Source organism: Camelus dromedarius, chromosome 5, assembly GCF_036321535.1.
Source record: "Camelus dromedarius isolate mCamDro1 chromosome 5, mCamDro1.pat, whole genome shotgun sequence".
Lineage (NCBI taxonomy): Eukaryota > Metazoa > Chordata > Mammalia > Artiodactyla > Camelidae > Camelus > Camelus dromedarius.
The window spans coordinates 54,627,575-54,646,732 of NC_087440.1; the positions used below are offsets into that span (position 1 = coordinate 54,627,575).

At 42.0% G+C, this 19,158-nt stretch overlaps 1 protein-coding gene across 2 annotated transcripts in view; it reads left to right on the plus strand.

The window, feature by feature from the left end:
• The window catches only part of SAMD4A (sterile alpha motif domain containing 4A), a 201,961-nt gene that overhangs the window by 112,986 nt on the left and 69,817 nt on the right, over positions 1–19,158 (plus strand). For both annotated transcript variants that reach the window (XM_010982945.3, XM_031453758.2), the window contains exon 2: positions 6,123–6,641. In XM_010982945.3, coding sequence (XP_010981247.3) covers positions 6,123–6,641 — 519 coding nt within the window. The remainder of the gene's footprint in view (positions 1–6,122; positions 6,642–19,158) is intronic.

Genomic DNA, 19,158 nt, shown 5'->3' on the forward strand with positions numbered 1-19,158 from the left:
TAGGTGAGGTGCATGTTTAATGGCAACAGGTTAGCTTCACGAGTCCCTGTCAGAATGGGTATGACTTTGCTAGAAGGAGTGAACCTCTCAAAGCCAAATGGCTAAAACTTCCTGTTCCCTACAGGGGCACTTGAATAGGTGCATCCATTATCTTTACCCCAAACATAGCAGCTCAACACAGCCATAAACATGTTATTATCACACAGTTTCTGTGGATCAGGAATATGACTCAGAGTCCCTCAAAATGTTCTCTGGAGTGCAGTCACCTGAAGGCTTTACTGGAGCTGGGAATTCTGCTTCTGAGTTGGTGCTGCTGTTGGCAGCAGGACTGGGTTCCTCACTCTCAAGACCTCCCTCCCTGTTGGGTTGCTTGAGTGTCCTCACGACGTGGCCGCTGGCTCCCCCCAGAGTGAGTGGCCAGAGGGAGAGCTCGGTACAAGCTGCAGTGCCTGTTGTGACCAGTCCATGAAGCCACACGCTGTCACCGCTGCTACACTCTGGCGAACGGGGCTCGTCAGCTCCAGCCTGCACGCAACTCAGAGTTGGTTAGGCTCCACCTTTTGGAGAGGACTGTCAAAGACATTGTGCTCGTATTTTAAAACCACAAAAGGCCATTGTCCTCTGTAACTTCTTTTTTTCCTACACTTCAGTAGCTGACCCAACGCTTCTGCTGACCCATGTACTCTTAATATTTTTGCATGATTATACTTATAAATATATGTTCATATAAACATTTTATATGTAATTAGACACTATATTCTATGATTATGTTTTTATGTATTATAAAATTACATATTGCATATATACAGATGTTAATGTATTTAGCTCGTAGCCAAGCTCTTCTGGAATGATAGTCATCATGTGTCTTTATGCTAATTTGCATATCCCTATTCTGCCACCTCACCAGCCAGGGGGACCTGGGGCAAGTTACTTGACCTCTTTGTGCCTCTGTGTCCTCATACATAAAGTCAGTTTTGGAAGAGGACCTACTGCATAAGCTTCATGTGAGGATTAAATGAAGAATTACAGGCACAGATCTTAGAAGAGTGCCCGGCACATAGAAACACTCAGTACCATTAACTGTCAGCATGGCAGCCGGAGCAGGAGCAGAAATAGTTTGATCCAGTAGGTCTAGTTAGCCCACAGAAGGCCATCTTATTTCCATGACCCCACAGGCAGTAAACAAAAGTCATAGTTGTCTTCCTGGCCACACCACAGCCTCACAACATCCAAGCCCTGTCCCGAGGATAGAGAAAGAACCATTTCAGGCCTGGAAGGGACCGGGGCCAGCAGCCTCTGGTTTTCCTTTCCTCTTGGCTGTGCTGGTTCCTCCCCCAGATCCCAGGTTAATCCCTGGCAGAGAGTGCTTACGTGGAGATAGAACTTGTTTAGTTTGCACTCTGAGTCCTATTTACGTTTTGTTCTTGTCCCTGATTTTTTTTTTTCTTTTAGGCTGACCTTTTGCAGAAAGGGTAGAAACAGGAAAGGGACCTCATAAAAAGCGAGGGAGTTCCTCAGCCTTGTGGATTTGTATAAAAGGTTGTCCCCAAATTTTATTTTTAAATGTATGTTTTCCAGGGTATACACTGGTTCTATGGGATCCGTGCTGGCGTCAGACATAGATTCACCTTCCTCTCAGGCCCTTTAGGTTCTTGCCAGCACCTCTTTAGTTCCTTGGGCTTCATGAATAGATTTTATCTTCATTCTGAGCATACTTATGAATTAAAACATGCTGGGTGTTTGCGGAAAATGTACTGATGAGAAAGTTAGAATTGGTGCTTTCTTCCTCTCCTGGGCCACTTTAAAAGAAAGGCTGTATTCCTAGTGGAATGCACGAGGGTTGTCTTGTGTCAGGTGGCAATTAGCTAAATATAGAGTCAGGGAGCTTGGAGGGACCTGCTGAGGTCATTGTGCCCTCCCACCCGCCTTCCCCATCTGAATGTCTGTAGCCCTGTGCTAGCCAGTTCAGTAGCCACCAGCCACATAGAGCTTGTGAGCATTTCAGCTGTGGCTACTTCAAGCTGTGCTGTCAATGGTAAAGTACACCCTGGGTTTAAAAAAAATTGAAGTATAGTTAATGTATAGTATTGTGTAAGTTGCAAGTATACAATATAGTGATTCACAATTTTTAAAGGTTATACTCCATTTATAGTTATGAAATATCGGCTATATTCCATGTGTTGTACCATATATCTTTTTAGATTATTTTATGCATAGTAGTTTGTACCTCTTAATCTCCTACCCCTGTATTGTCCCTCTGCCCTTCCCTTTCCCCACTGGTAACCACTAGTTTGTTCTCCATATCTGAGTCTGCTTCTTTTTTGTTATATTCAATTGTTTGTTGTATTTTTTAGATTGGATATATAAGTGATATATCATACAGTATTTGTCTTTCTCTGTCTGACTTATTTCACTTAGCATAATACCCTCCAAGTCCATCCACGTTGTTGCAAATGGCAAACTTTCATTCTTTTTTATGGCTGAGTAGTAGTTGTGTGTGTGTGTGTGTGTGTGTGTGTGTTGGAAGCAACGCTTAGGTTGCTTCCATACCTTGGAAATTGTAAATAATGTGCTGTGAACATCAGGGTGCATGTATCTTTACAAATTAGTGGGGGTTTTGGATATATACCCAAGAGTGGAATTGCTGGGTAATATGGAATTTCCATTTTTAATTTTTTTAGAAACCTCCATATTGTTTTCCACAGTGGCTGCACCAATTTACATTCCCACCAACAGTATATGAGGGTTCCCTTTTCTCTACATGCTTGCCAGAATTTTCTATTTGTGTTCCTTTTGATGATAGCCCTTCTGACAGGTGTGAGGTAATATCTCATTGTGGTTTTGATTTGCATGTGGAGCATCTTTTCATGTGCCTGTTGGCCATATGCACTTCCTCTTTGGAAAAATGTCTATTCATTTTTCAGTCCAGTTGTTTGTTTTTTATGTTGATTATATGAGCTGTTTATATATGTTATAAATTGATCCCTTATAAGAAATACCACTTGCAAATATTTTCTCCTATTCAGTAGATTGTCTTTTCATTTTGTCAATGGTTTCCTTTGCTGTGCAAAGGCTTTTAAGTTTAATTAGGTCCCATTTGTTTATTTTTGCTTATATTTCCTTTGCTTTAGGAGACAGATCCAAAAAAATATTGCTGTGATTCATTCAAAGAGTGTTCTGCCTATGCTTTCTTTAAGGAGTTTTATGGTTTCTGGCCTTACATTTAGGTCATTAGTCCATTTTGAGTTTATTTTTGTATATGGTGTTAGAGAGTGTTCTAATTTCAGTCTTTTACATGTAGCTGTCCAGTTTTCCCAGCACCACTTATTGAAGAGACTCTCTTCTCCAGTGTGTATATTCTTGCCTCTTTTGTCGTAGATTAATTGACTTAAGTGCATAGGTTTATTTCTGGGCTCTCTACTCTGTTCCATTGAGCTATACATCTGTTTTTTGTGACTGTAGCTTTGTAGTGTAGTCTGAGGTCAGGGGGCATGATTCCTCCAGCTCCATTCTTTCCCAAGATTGTTTTGGCTATTCAGGGTCTTTTGTGTTTCCATACAAAAAAAATTTTAATGGAGATACTGGGGATTGAACCCAGGACCTTCTGCATGCTAAGTGTGTGCTCCATCACTGACCTGTACCCACCTCTCTCCATACAAAATTTTTAACTATTTGTTCTAGTTCTGTGAAAAATGCCATTGGTATTTTGATAGGGGTTGTATTGAATCTGTAGCTTGCCTTGGACAGTATGAAGTACACCCTAGATTTTGAAGACTTAATACAAAGAAAAGAATGTAAAATGTTTCACCAATAATTTTATATTGATTACAAGTTAAAATAATATTTTGATATATTGGATTAAATTTAGATCATTAAAATTAAATTTACCCCCTTTTTACTTTTATTTTTATAATAGAAAATTCTAAATTCCATATGTGGCTCACGTTACATTTCTATCTGACAGTGCATCTCTGGACCATTTATCTCTATTCTTCAAACTCCCAGAACAGAGGTTGTAGAGCCTTCCTTGGTGACCCCCCTGAATCCTTTATCATTCTGGCACTTCGGTTCTTCTCCAAAGCCAACCTTATTCTCTCGTGCTTCGGTTTGAAGACTTCTACTTCGCATAATTGACTGTGCATCTCCTTATCAAATCCCTACTTGAGAAAAGTCAACTATCTCTTCATATCATTCAGTTGTAAGTTCAGTAACCCCATTATTTTTCACCTTCTGATTTTCTGCCTCTTTTCAACTCTGGTAATTTTTAATGACCTTCCCTGGTCATGTCTGGTCTCTGTTACTTTTAAAACTTGGTATCTAAAACCACCCAACATGGCTGTAATATGGGCCCGACTAATGCAGAGACAAATAGAAGAAATCGTGTCCACCATCAAGTACCTGACTGGTCCTCTTAATACATTACCTCATTTAATCCTATACCCCAAGGAGGGGCAGGTGCTGTTGGTAACACTCTTGACTGATGAAGGAGTTGAGAGGTTGAGTCACTTACCAGGGTTCCACTGTCAATTAGGTGGCAGAGCTGGAATTAGTGCCGGTGTGCCTGACTCTGAAGCCCACATTCTTTCACTACGTACCATACCTTCTCCACCTGATACTTTTCTTTGAATACACACCTTTGTCTTGAGAGGCCTTATTGTACATGGCTGATGCATTTGTAGCTTATGGTCAGCAGTGACTTGAGCTTGTTCTGATAGATCTGTGCCTCACTAGAATTGTGCAGCCCTTCTGCTAAATTCCAGTATTGCCTTTTCAACCCTGCAGATACTTTGTGAAAGCCAGAAGGATGCCCTCCCCTAGCCCTTACACGGTCATCAGTGGGCCAGGCTTGAGGTCTTCCGGTGTCAGGAATGACTTTTCTGGCAGGGAGTGCTCTTTCCTGTTGTCCCAAGTCCCATAGATAAGTCCCCAGAACAAGCTACTTCTCAAAGGCCAATTAAGGCAAAGTGTGTTGTTAGTCTACATTCACCCAAGGGCAACAAGTTTGTGTTTTGAGGAGGGGCGAATAGGAAGGGATCTTTGTGAGGGTGTTAAAAACAAATCTTCTCATGGATGAATCTTGAAGACATTATGCTAAGTGAAATAAGCCAATCACAAAAGACAAGACTGTATGATTCCACTTATATGAAGTAACTACAGTAGTCAAATGTCTAGAGACAGAAGTAGAATGATGGTCACCAGAGGCTGGGGGAGGGGAGAATGGGGAGTTAGTGTTTCATGGGTACAGAGTTTCAGTTTGAGAAGGTGAAGAAGATCTGGAGATGAATGGTGGTGATGGTGCACAACAATGTGACTGTATTTAATGCCACAGAACCACACAGTGAAATATGGTTAAAATGATACATACTACATTATGTATATTTTACCATAATAAAAATAACCAAACAGATCTTCTATACATAAAAATAGCTTGCTCAGCATGTGTGATCCGAGGTGTCGCTGGAGCCAAGTCTTGGGTCCATTGTTTGTTCTAGCTTTGAGGTCACAGTTATTTTCTGAGTCAGCTTTTCATGAGGAAAGTGCAGGCTTACTTCACTGAGATGAGGGGCATCCTTTCTTTCCAGACAGATTTCTCCATCTAGGAAGTTTTACCAACTTCACATAAATACCTTTGCCAGGGCTTTAACCATTTTTCCAAAGACGTCTAGGGAAGGCAAAGTAGTCTTACCTTCGAGGACTCCACTGCGTGGACTCTTGATCACACTCACTTTTCCATGGAGATTCTCTGATTCCTTATTCCCCTATCTCTAGGGAATAGCTAGACTTTCCTAAGAAAGAAAACAGCTGTAAATTGTATTTGTGTGTACTAAAGTAGTCATCACCTCTTTGGAGACTTGCATGAGAATTAGACTGAGGACCCAGACATCTGGGAGCATTTGTTCCATAAGTTTCATTTGTTCCATAAGTTTCAAGTGTCAGGGGGAAGTTTCAATCACTTCCCCCTGACAACTTGAGGTCAGTTATCCAACTTGATGCAGCTGCTATTTTGAGAAAATTTAGCCAGGGTACCCAGATTGCAACTCTAATCCCCAGGAATTCTCTTTCCAGTGTGGTGCTTGGAGCCAGTATAAATGCTTATTTGCCCTGTTTATTTTCCTTTTCAGGAATCATTAACCAATGGCAACAGGAATCCAAGGATAAAGTGATTTCCCTCCTGTTAACTCACCTGCCTTTGCTGAAGCCAGGAAACCTTGACGCAAAAGTAGAGTATATGAAACTGCTGCCCAAAATCCTGGCGCACTCCATTGAACACAGCCAGCACATCGAGGAGAGCAGGCAGCTGCTGTCCTATGCTTTGATACATCCGGCCACTTCACTGGAAGACCGCAGTGCTTTGGCCATGTGGCTGAACCACTTGGAGGACCGCACATCAACCAGCTTTGGCGGCCAGAGCCGAGGCCGCTCAGACTCTGTGGATTATGGGCAGACACACTACTATCACCAAAGACAGAACTCCGACGACAAGCTCAATGGGTGGCAGAACTCTCGGGATTCTGGGATTTGCATCAACGCCTCCAACTGGCAGGACAAAAGCCTGGGGTGTGAGAATGGCCATGTGCCCCTCTACTCCTCTTCATCCGTGCCCACCACGATCAATACAATTGGAACCAGCACAAGTACAAGTAAGTCCCCCGGAAGCCCTTTAGCGCAGTCTGGTTTGGCAGCTTGCTGTGTGTGGCATGTCCCGCTGGGAATGTCTGCTCCAAGCACCCCGTAACCCTGGGAGAGGAGGGCTGATTGGAATTGTTTGTGGGAAAGGGCTTTCTGGACCCCATCTTTGTTGTTCTTTTGACTCTGGAAAGATGGAAAAGATACTGGGCTGGTAAAAACAAATGATGGTCCAAACTCGGGTTCAAATAGACAAAAAAAAAAGAAGAAGAAAATTAGAGAGATTAAGTGGTGAAAGAAGAAAACTTCCTCTTTCCACAAATAGAAATGCCTTTCACTCACTGTCTTTCACCTGGGGTTTTTGGATTTGCCAAGACACTGAGTTACCGTGTGATTCTCTAAACCTAATTCTAACCCATGGTTAACCAGACAGCCTCATGGGCTTTGTGAATTTTCTGTTCTTTTTTTTTTTTCCACTTCTTTTTTCCCCCTTTTTCTTTCTTTCTTTCTCTCTCTCTCTCTCTCTCTTTTTTTTTTTTTTTTTAATTTCACCCTGGAATGTCCCCTCCCTTGCATCTCCTCGTTTTAATCCCCAGTTGTCAGGGTCACTTTTCCTCCTGACTGCGGGGAGCAGGTTTGCTAACTGAGAATGCTGCTCTGTGCTGTGGCCTGATGTGAATGCTGTGGCCTTCTCTCGCTCAGCCTAACCCCTTAGGAGAGATGGGGCAGGAACAGCTTTGCGGGAGGGGATTGCCGAGGACAGCCTCTTGCTCTTCGGACCATTAAAGCAAAGTGCCCACAGTTGGGACTAGGGCCAGGAGTCCTCTCTGTGGCTCCTGACTTAGGCTGAGCAAAGTGTCAAACGTGCCACGAGTGCTTCTGTAAAGTGACAACGTGGGAGAGTGGCCGCCATTAAACAGAACTCCTTGATGCTGTTTTGCATGTGTCCCTGAATACAGCGTCAGCACCGAGATGCCTTTCTCGGGGAAAAGCTTTTACGGTTAGACCTTATGTGCCTGTCAACATGCAGGAACCCCCCCAGTTAAAAGGCATGGGAGAATGAAGAATCGGTAGTGGCAGCTTCTTGGCCTCTACCAATCTTGTGGATCTTTTGGCTAATGGGCCTTTTTAAATGGCTTTCTCATATATGTGAGGGTGTTGAATTTTAACTACATTAGTTGAAACAGAACTTTAGTGAAGTAATCAAAGAAATACTTAAGATCCTGCATTGATAATGCCACAAGAGACTCTTAATTCTTTTTTCTATTTTTACGTTCAGATATTGATACTTTGCACATTTGGGGAATTAGGTGATTATCACGCATTAATTTATTGTGTAAGAGGTTCTGGTGACAGTGTTTTATCACAGACTGGTAATCCAGGGAGCAGTTTCACAAACCTCTATGTGATGAAGAGTGATGGCTTGAACTATTAAAGCAGACATACGCACTCTGGGATGGCAGAACTCCTTGGCCCGAGTTTCCTGGGTCAGTGACAGAATCTAGCAACTGTTAGAAAACTCTTTGATAGCTGGGATTGCTGTGAGCGCCTAGCTCCCTGCCCTCTCAGAACTTGGTCTTCTGTATTTTAAGGGGTTGAGGTTTATGTCATTTGTCTTCAGATTAGTCTTGGGTCATCACATTTCCAGCTCTACTGATTTACACATTTGGTCAGGTCTTGCTAAGATGAGTACGTTTAAGATGGTTGTCAGAGTGTAGCCAACGAGCACTTCTGCATTTCACTATGGCTGCTTAGCCCACCAGAGGGGAGGATGATGAGATGATTGTCGTGGCCTCCTAGGCCTTTGAGTCCCAGTGAAGTACGTGACCTGATAATGACTTGGAGGTTTAACATGGTAACTAGATTGTATCTCGAGAAGAAGAAAGAGGTTGGCGCCCTTTTTTAGAACATCAGTAAAGAAGATGAGAGCTCAGCTGTCTCCTCTAGAAAGTTTCGAACACATAGGTCATATCAACACTTGTATTTCACTAACCTCTCTTTAACAAATTTTAACGTCATTGCTTTACCCCTCCACAGTATCGATAGTGGTTAAACTGTGTGTATCAGAACTGCAGTTCTTTGGGTCATTCATTCACTGGTGCTTCTATCAAACATCCCCTGAGCACCTGGGAGGGAGCTTGATGAAGTGGACAGAACAAGGACTTTGGTGTCACTACCTCCTGGCTCCAAATCTCAGACTTGTAATTAGCTAACTACAACTTGGCCAGGTAACTTTTCTGAGCAAGGTCCTCACTTGTAAAATGGGAACACTTGTGAGATCTACCTGCCAGGCTTGTGGCGAGGGAAAGCGAGTTCTGTATACAGATGCCCAGCCCTGGCCAGGACCAGTACTGGTAAGCTCTCAGTATGTGTCTGCTGCGTGAGTGAGACAGACTGGGCCAGACGGGGAGGAGCAAAGTGCTGGCACTGACCCCCAGACCCTGAGCCCTCATTTCATCTTCCGATGGTCTCCTGATAAAAGCATCTTTCCTGAGCCTGGGCCATGCAGAGTGTTCTAGGGGCACTTGAATATGCTGTGACTTTTAGCCACTTCACTGCAATAGAAAATGGTTTGAACTTAAGTCTTCAGATTCCGAGATAGAAGAGTACCATCTTGTTTGGGAAAAAGCAAAGAAGGTTGTTGGCTGAGAGGGAGTGAGTGAGGCAGACAGCGGTGCTAGAGGCTGCAGAGGTGATGGGGAGGGAGAGACCCTACGGGCATTGTAGGCCATTGCAAGGACTTTGACTTTTGCTCTCAGCAAACCAGGAAGCCATTGGAGGATTTTTGGCAAATGAATGATGTGCTCTGAGTCACACTTTAAAGGGATTCTTTTGGCTGCTATGTTAAGAATAGATTGTACTGGGGCAAGGACAAAAACATTTAAACCAGTTAAGAGACTATTGCAGTAACCCAGGCAAGAAATTAATGACTTCGACCAGGATGGCTGAAGTAGACGGGGGAGAAGTGATCAGAGTCTAGATATATTTTGAAAGTACAGCCAACAGGATTTCCTGAAAGAATAAATTAGAGGTGTGAGGAGAAGAATCCAAGATTGACTGCAGGGATTTTTGCTTATACAACCGTAAGTGTAGCACTGCCATCAGTTGAGATGGGGAAGTCTCTGTTTATTGAATATGTTTTGGGGTAAGATTGGGAGTTCAGTGTCATCAATGGTGAGTTTTCATGTCTGTTAGACATTCAGAGATGTCTCATAAGCAATTTAGATTTATGAGCATGCGGTTTGGGAGAGAAGACTGACTTGAGATAGATATTTGGGAGTTATTAGCACATGAATGGTATTTAAAACAATGAAACTATGAGGTGAGATTACCATGGTAGAGATGTAGCCAGAGAACCAAGGACTGGGCCTGGGCACTTCAACATGAAGGCTGGGGAAAAGAGGAGGGGCAGCGAGCCAAGGAGAAACCATTAAAGTTGGAGAAGACTCAAGAGGGTGGTGTGTGTGTGTGATGCAAGGCAAATGAAGAAAAGGTTTCAAGGAGCAAAAAGTGAACTGAGTAAAATGCTACTAATGGGTCCAATAAGACGTGGACCAGGAATTGACTGTTGGGTCTGTGGAGGAGGGATCTTATAGATCAACGGGAAGCGCTTCACACATGGCAGGCAGTTAAGGGATGAAGAAAGTTGAGTTAGTTGATTCCAAAAAGATAGGAGACACAATAGGGAGAGAAGCTAGCTACAAGTTTGATTTTGGATGTATATTCACTTTGAGAAGGTGCTGGAACATTGCAGTGGAGAAAATGATGTGTAGGAGGCATTAAAAATAGATGATGGAACCCGAGCAGATTTTTGCAGGAAGGGATTAAGATGAGGTTAAGATTAGGGGGCAAAAACAATGTCCTTAACTTAACAAGAATTAACCTCTTTTCATCCATTTAGACAGAGGCAAGAGGACCTTTTATTGATTACAGAAGTTAAATCAAGTGAGATCTCATAGGATATTTGCATGGGGCCTTTTCTTCCACGAGATAAGAGAAGAATGGTTTGGGGCAGTTGAGATGTCTATTAAGCAACATTTGGAATAGCATCAAGGTGTTTCAGACGAGAGGGAAGAACATGTTTTCAGTACCTATCCATTTAAGGCTACTCAGGGGTCTGATGACTGAGAGCAAGAATGTGCAGATTCTTCATCATGAGCTGGAAAGGGAGACCAGAAAGGACCAAGGGATTGGCTGTCATAAACCGTACACAAGTCTTAGCTTTGTTTCGGCCATCACAAGCAATTCCAAACATAACATGCATAGAACCTGGCTTAGCATCTCTCAGTTTGATTTCTGTCTCAAGTCTGCTATAGGAAAAGTAAACCATTCAGGAAAAGAACAAATCTCTCTTGGTTTTCTTTAAGAGCCCACAGAATTCCCTTGTGGGGAGGTCAGTGCCACCTCCATTGCCCCAGACTGACTTTCTAACCATTTTCTGCATTTCACTGATGGACTTTGACCTGGAAGAAACCTATTTGCTGCAGTTACAAATGGAAGGGACTTGTTTCTTTTCAAATCATTGCAATACTTTATTTTTCTTAACATTCTTTACATTTGAATTTATAAACATGCCAACCTTTGCTAGCCTAGTATGAGGCAAGAACTCAAAACTCTGGGTTACAAAAACTATCCCCAAATACTCCATTCAGACTGCCCACTTCGACAGTCTCATGGTACAGCTTGGAAGCTTAATATTTCTTTTATTAATCTCCGTTGACTTTTCTGATGATTACAAACAATACATTATAAATTTTTTGGTACCATACAGCATGAAAAGTAAATTAACACTGATAGCTGCATAGTGTTTACTACACGCTGGGCACTCCTCAAAATGCATTACATAGATATTAACTCATTTAATTCTTATAACCCTATGATGTGGCTATTGCTGTTATCCCCACTTGACAGATTAGGAAACCGAGGCACAGAGAGGCTAACGTGACCAATGTCACAGACCATCTAAGTCTTGTGCCCCAAGTGTGCTCACTCAGCACTGACCCATACACGTATTAGTATTCTGTGTCCCAGTTTTTGATTGACATGTTCGCCTCCCCTTCCTGATTATGAATTCCTTGGGGACAGGGGTTTTGTCTTCTTTATCCCTCTTTCCCAGCACCTAGAACACCCTGTGGCTCCAAAAGCCACAAAAATGTTGGCAGTGGCAAATTCCTGGCACGCGTTCAGCCCCTACTCTCCTGTGGTAGAGCATCTCTTAGGTAATGGCTGTCTCCTGCTGAGCCCAGATGTGGCCTCCAAGTCCTCTTCAACACACCCCTGGAGGCAGCCACTAAAATTCAACGAGAGATGGCATGTGAGCTGAAGCCTGTCTGCCCGCCCTGCCAGGAACGCTTGCTGAACAGTCTGGACTTAATAGATTCCTGGGCTCACTGGGCAGATGTTCATGAAATTAATGAATTTCCAAAATAAACAAGAAAGTGTCCTTGGGAATCCACGAAGTATTTGGTAATAATAGTGATCATTCAGCGGTCAGCCGTAATCCTCACGGTGACATTTATAGTGACTCTTCCTTTGTGACTTATTTTGCCAACTTAGTCTCAATACTAACAGACTTTTAATAACATACTGTGATCTTGATTGTGGAGGCAGTTAATATGAATTTATACAGGGAATAAAATGTACGAATTCGTACCAAAAAAATGAGTGTGTACAATAACTGCTGAGATCTGAGTAAGGCCTGTAGTCTTGTTAATTGTCATGTGTTAATAATGTCAGTTTCCTGGTTTTGATGACGCACTACAGTTGTGTCAAATGTCACCCTGGAGGATGCCAGGGAATGTGTACATGAGACCTCTCTCTGTAGTATTTTAGCAACTTCTTGTAGATCTGTAATTATTTCAAAATTGAAAGGTAAAAAGTTAAAAACTCCTGGGGCATCCCGTGCCTTTCTTGGGCTTTGGTCCTTGTTTCTCAGCCTTCCTAGGGTCCATCCCTTCTTGGAGAGGTTGTCTGCTGGGCCTCAGGAAGCCAACACCTGAAACAAAACTACTTCAGCAGGCCAGGTGAGGAGCGGGGATGACATGGATCTCAGGAAAAGTGGCTCCTTTAGGAACCCCAGACCTGCAACCTAAGACAACTGCTCCAGTGCTATCAGCTTCTCAGGCAGCCGGGGCTGGCTCTTTCAAAGATAACTATTTGGTTCAGGAAGTCTTTCCTTTCCCCTCTGCCCTTCACACTTTCTTACAAGGCCACCAGCCACATCAGTTTCATTCCAGTCAGCTTGCAAAAAAACATCAGAACATAGACATTCAAGGGGAGGAGAGAGACCAGAAAGCTTTGGACAAGCCTGATAAGAGGAGGTCTTTGCAAGGGTCCTCCTGGAATCTGAAGAGAGGGACAAAGCTTGGAGACCCTGATTCTGTCTTGCCGGCTGCAGTTCCCCATCCTAACTTTGGGAGCCACTGGTATCATTTGGAGTTCCTTTAAATTTTCATGGAATTATTTTGTCTTTTACCAACAGACTTTCTTTCTCGGTGGAAAATTTCTTCCTCCTCAAAATGTAGCCAAGCTGGCATGTAACCGAAAAATTCCATTATTTCCTTAACCCCTCATTTGCTCTTCAAAGAGGTAACTCCAGTTGCTTTGCTTCCTTTGAGAAGCATTTATAACAACTGGCATGATATATTTTTAGCTTCAGCTTCCTTCCCCTTTGGGGGAAACTTTTTTTAAAGTATGGCCCTGACCTTCCTGATGCTACATTGTGAAGATGGCTCAGTGATATCTCAGAGGACCCAGTATTGCCACTGCCTGATCCTTCTTCCGTTTCCAAGAGTCCAGAGGTTTTACAGGACTGTGCTGTTCCTCACTGGGTCTAGTGTTTGTTTTCTGGGGCTTGGGGAAGAACAATCAGAGAAAAAAAAAAAAAGACCCACTGTAGTAAGCAAGAAGCCTGCTAGTTTATTAGGCATCAGAAATCCTGCTGCTTGGGAAAAGTCAAAGACTTCTGTGGTACCCGTGCCTTGGGTCATGAGGCTGTGCCATCCGGCCCCTGTCCAGGAGGATTTTTTTAGACTCTAATGACAGTGAGGGTTATTAAACACTAGATGAGCTACAGAGGAAGGCAGCAGTGGTTCTAATTCTCCACCGTACTTCAAAAATAGGATGGATTCTGGCTGGAATAAATAGCTTAAATTGGACTATCCTGGAAGAGGGGAGGGGGGAGGGGGTGAACAGGATGGCTTCATGATGACTTTTTTTGAGCCCTGTAGTCTTAGGATTTCTATTATTTCACAAGATTTAGAGTTACAGTCTAACAGGTGCTGCTCCACAAACAATTGGACAAAAAAATCTTTTAATCTTTATTAAATTACTTATTTTTTTTTCTCACCTTTAAGATTTCTGGGGACAAACTCAGATTACACCAAGGAGAGATTATCATGAATATAGCTTATCTTTTTTTTTAATATTAAGCATATTAAACCCTTGAATTTCATGGTTACAGGTGAGGGTAAATTTTAGTAGAAGCAATTACTATTAATTTGGGGTATATTTTCTAACTCTTAAACACTATAAATATCATTCCTGCCACCCACCCCCCGCCTTCACCCCAGTCCTGAATGTTCTACTAGGCAAAATACAGTATTAGGAAATCTCAGATGTAAATCAAATAAGAGAAGGTGTATGAAGATGGGAAAGTGAGGCGGGCAGGGGGCTTCCAAAGTCTGGAAAATGCTATAAAGGATTTTTGTGGTTTGGAGAAAGGCTAAAACTTCCAACAAACTCTGGGGTAATTGTTCTTTGCCAAAAGTCTGGACCATTCCCATAGACAAATTCCGTGACTACAATTAGACAGTAGAGCCAATGAGAGCACAGGGTTTGCTTTAGAGATTTGTTTCATAGCCAACATTGTTAAGATGCATCCTTTTGGAAAAGCCCAACAAAACCCGTGTGGAGCTAAAAAATTTATGACAGATTATTTTATACTTTAGCCGTCTCATTTTTGTAGTAAGACATTGCAGTGCAAGGGGAATTATAAGGCTATAAGCAGCATTTTAGATACTCAAGTTTGCAGTATAAATGATGATGCAGTCTTGAACAAAATCAAGAAGGTGGCTTTGAAGTCTTAAAGACTTGGTTTTAAATTCCAGCCCCACCAATACCTAGGTGGGTGACCATGGGCAAGTTCCTTGACCTCTAAACCTCCTTTCCTCATCTATAAGATGAGAATACATTTCAGTAGAAGACCTCATAATTGGCTTAGTCAGGGTGAGTAGCTGATGTGTTATTTGCAATAGTTGTTTAAAGCATAATAGTTGTTTTAAGCATATGCCTCTTTTGTGCTTAACTTAAACATATTAACTTAAAGCATAAGTACATACATTCTTGTGCCATCTTTTGTATGGTGTGATGTTCCTTTCTTTGAGGATAGCGTTCCTGACTGAGGCTGGTCTTTGTTTTTCCTCCATAAATCACACCCCTGATCCATTATTGTCTGTGATTTCTTTAAAACGGAGTAGGAATTTGAAGACATTTGCAAAAACAATTTGAGCACAGAATCTTCCCTAGATTCTGGTTTTATTCTGTTTATAATTTAGCTTATAGTTTTCTCACTAACACTGAATTCCACAGTAGATTTTTTTAAGTAAAGCACTGAATATTTTCTAAGGCTTGTAACAAAATTTTTGAGCAATTAGCTTTTTTATAATTCATATGTTATCATCTCTGTTACATATTTTTTAATGACAGATTTACAGTAATAAGCACAACTGGCATGAATAGGTTTGGAAACGAATTCAACTGACCCGAGGTACACCTGCAAGTCAGCTGATGGGAGCAGAGAAGCACACGTAAATTCCAGCCCTTGAAGGGTCCATGAACCATGGGCATCCCTAAGTAGTTGAAAGGGAATGGAGAGTACTGGCTGGTCCAGCAAGTTAGCTAAGTGAAGATGAGTTAAAAGAGCTTCTTAGGGTTGTGAGGGTTAAATGAGAAATGTGTATAAAGCCAATAGGAGAGGCTCAACAAACAATAGCCCTCTTTATTATTACTTCTGCACTGGCTGTTAATGTTGTTACAAGTAAAGGGTGGTTCATCCAACAGCCCAGGCTCTGCAATAACCTAGGCTGAAATAGGCTTCCCAGGATGGCTCTATGACACAGCTACTCCAGTATATGCTCAATTGAAATACAGATACTTTGAGTCAGCTCTGTGAAGAGCCAGCCTTCCACAATTACCTATATCCCCTTAAGGATTGTTCCAGTGGTATATCTTACTAAATAGCTTAAAATGGACCAGAAGGGAAAAAAAAAAAAAGAGTAAAGAGTAAGGTAAAAATTTGTTGTTGCTTCTTTGGGATCCATTGCTAACAGGAATAATTTTTTTAAATTGGCAATAAGTGTAAGGATATTGTTCAGATTTATTAAAATAATCCTTAAGTGACAGAATAAGATTTAATAGAGACAAATGAGGCTCTGAGTGTAGACACAGGCTAGGGGAGTGTGGCCAGTCCCAAGAATGTGGAGTGTCTGGAAGAAAAGAGCCGTGGTTAGGAAGGTCACTCCACCTGCAACTCTGTGTGAAACCCTACACTCTCAGGAACTCTACTGCTTTACCATGGCATGAGGCTGCATGACCCCTGAGGACCCTTGATAGTGCTTTCAGTCTGTGCTTCCAAAGGAGAAACTCTGACTCACAGGGCACTGCTGCTGCTGAGTATGTAGTGCTGTTATATTGAGGTGAGCGGGAGGAGGAGAGTGAAATGCCAACTAATGTGCTGGCCTAGTCTAAGAGAGTTGGCACTGCCAAAGCCAGGAAGAGATCCTCCTGCTATATTCAGCATTAACTACATGCAGTGAGAATCTCATCTGATTTTGGTCTCCTTCATTTTTAAAAAAATGTGAACACCAGTAACTGTTACCTAGAATGTGGAACTGGGAAGTCTGGCAGGCAGGAATGGGGAGGATTACTTTCCACTCTCCCATTTGAAGGGAGTAGATAGTGCCATGTATTACCTGTTGAAAATAAAAAATATACCTATAAAATGAAAAAGATATAAAGATGTCAGTGAAGAGAGTGAGAAAAAAAAAAAAAAAGACATACATTCTAAAAGAAAAGACAGGGTAATTTAGCCCAGAGTAATAATACTAAAAAAGGAGTGACTTGATAATTTAGAAACATATTAGAGTTTATTAATATGAAGGGTACTATCTTGAGTTCCTTGGTCTGTGTCATATGGAAAGAAAAGAAAATTAGCAAAAATTGTAGGCAGAGATCTTGGTGATGATGAAACTCCATGGCAAGTAGAATCCAAATGCGGATTTTCTGTTTTTTCTGAGCTTAAAGAAAGAAAGAAAGAAAATGGGAGGGTCACCAGGTTCAGTTGCCTGGTGCCCGGATCACAGGCCACCTGAAAGCCACCCTTGCTCTGTGATTGTGGCCTCATGACAATGTGATTCTTTTGGAAGAAATGTGGACTGTTTGAAGGCTGTTTTAAGAGATCTGATCAGTGTTTGGCATGATGCCAGTCTTGTACCTGTGCCACTAAGTCAAACATTTCCAAGGTGGGAAGCAGCTTTAGGGCTCTATCTCAAAAGCTACTGCTCACTTTGGATTTAAAACACACAACCACTTACGCTCTACTCAAGTCAAAATAAAATTAGATGTGTATCCCTCAGACCCAGTTTCCCGAGAGGCATCTGTGAGTAGCATCAACAGATGACTACAGCACCCAACACTCTCTTAGAGAGCCTGGAAATTCAACTTCTCACAGAAAAGGGATGACAGTGGCAAGCATTAAGAAACTTAGCATACTCTCCTAATCTACCATTAGTATCTGGGTGAAGCATATGGAAGAGAACATATACATTAGACAAACCTCATTTACACAGTGGGTTTATTCTTTAAAAGTTGTCTGAAATGACCTTTTTTAAATCAAATTATTTTCCCACTGACTAAAACTATAATTTGGAGGTATCAACTGTCTTGGTTTCGAATTAATCTTCATTGGCAGGAACTCTTAAAATCAGGTTAAGATCCCCAGTTCCTGAGATTCTCAAAGTTAATGATCTGTAAAGTATTTTAAAATAAATATTGAGAGGATTTCATCAGATAATTTTTTTTTTTACAATGTGCGTAATAGTCTTCTCTGATTGGTAAATTGAAATCCTTGAGGTGACTTTTTTTGGTTTGGGTTTGCTGTTTTTCAGAAGTCACTTACATGGCGTTGCATGGCATAGTGGTGGTTCCAATTCCCACCTCCAGCTGTGTTTCTAAACACAAAGAGGGCAGCTTTCCCAAACACTTTTTGGGAAGAGCTAGAGAGAGGAACTTGCTGAGGAAAGATGTTGACGTGAGGGCTTGGCTAGAACACTGCCTGGGTCTGCGTCTACTGGGTACATTGAGAGGATGCTCAGGACTGCAGCACGTTTAGGAAGTTGGAAGAATTTTGTAGTAGTCATTAGACCTCAGGGAGAAAGGGAATTATTCACACATGTTCACCACCATCCAGGAAACTGTTTTGTGCCTGTGATGTTATTAACTCTGGTAGGCTTAGCAGGATCATTCTAATATCCTTACTGAATGTTATATATAAATATTACTCTAAAAATCAAAGCTCACTACAAGTACAGTCATGGCATCTGTGGGTAAAAATGACCACATCTGTATGTTTGTTTAATTTTGGTGATGTTGCTCCAAATTCACCTGGAATCGCAAAGGATTGTGTGCTCCACTACCAAGTCTGAGAGTCCTTGATTCCCGAAAGTGTCTCTCATTTGGTTACAACTGACGGTGTGACTGAGGCCAGCCTGTCCCTGAGTCTGGATCTGAGCTGCAGATCCTGAATTCAAGGTAAACCTTGTTACATAGCTCACTGCCATTCAGGAGTGAGTTTTGTCAATACTCAGAGAAAGTAGATGTCTTGCAAGCAAAGACGTGTGGCATGAAGGCTTTCTTTTTAACCTATGAGATTGGTGAGAAAGAATTTAAAGCTTTGTATGGTCACAGTTCTTCCCCTAATTTTCTATTGGTGATCTCCAGCTAGAGACAGCTGCATAATTTTTATTTGCTTCCAGAGTTCTTCTTTTGCCACTCCATCTGTATGCAGTTCAGAGAGCAGGCTAATTAGGGGGTCCTGGAGAAGCAGTGGCTCAGAGAAAAGCTCTTTAAGTGCTCAGCCAGGATAGCTCAATGCCAGGGTCACGCTCGTGACCATCTCCTCATTCAGGTCCACATGTCTGCACGGGAGCTGCCTTCCATCCTTCTGTAGCTGCGTGAACAAACTTCTTAGAAGGATCATCACGAGAAATAAGTGCTTTCTCTTAAAAGACAGAACAAGTAAAAGATTTCATGTTTATTTCTTGGGTCTTCACATGGGAAAATTAGCCACCAAGTGGCCAAGAACAAAGATATGTTCCTATCCTTCACCAAGGTTTTGTATTTTTGGCTGCCCCTGCAGTGGCTTAGGAGCAAGTTTTATACATTCAGAGGTCAGACTCTCAAACTGGTGTAAATCCAAACAAAAGGGTAGCTGAAATTCCTTGAGCCAAGAGATTGCTTTTACCTGTAGGTCAG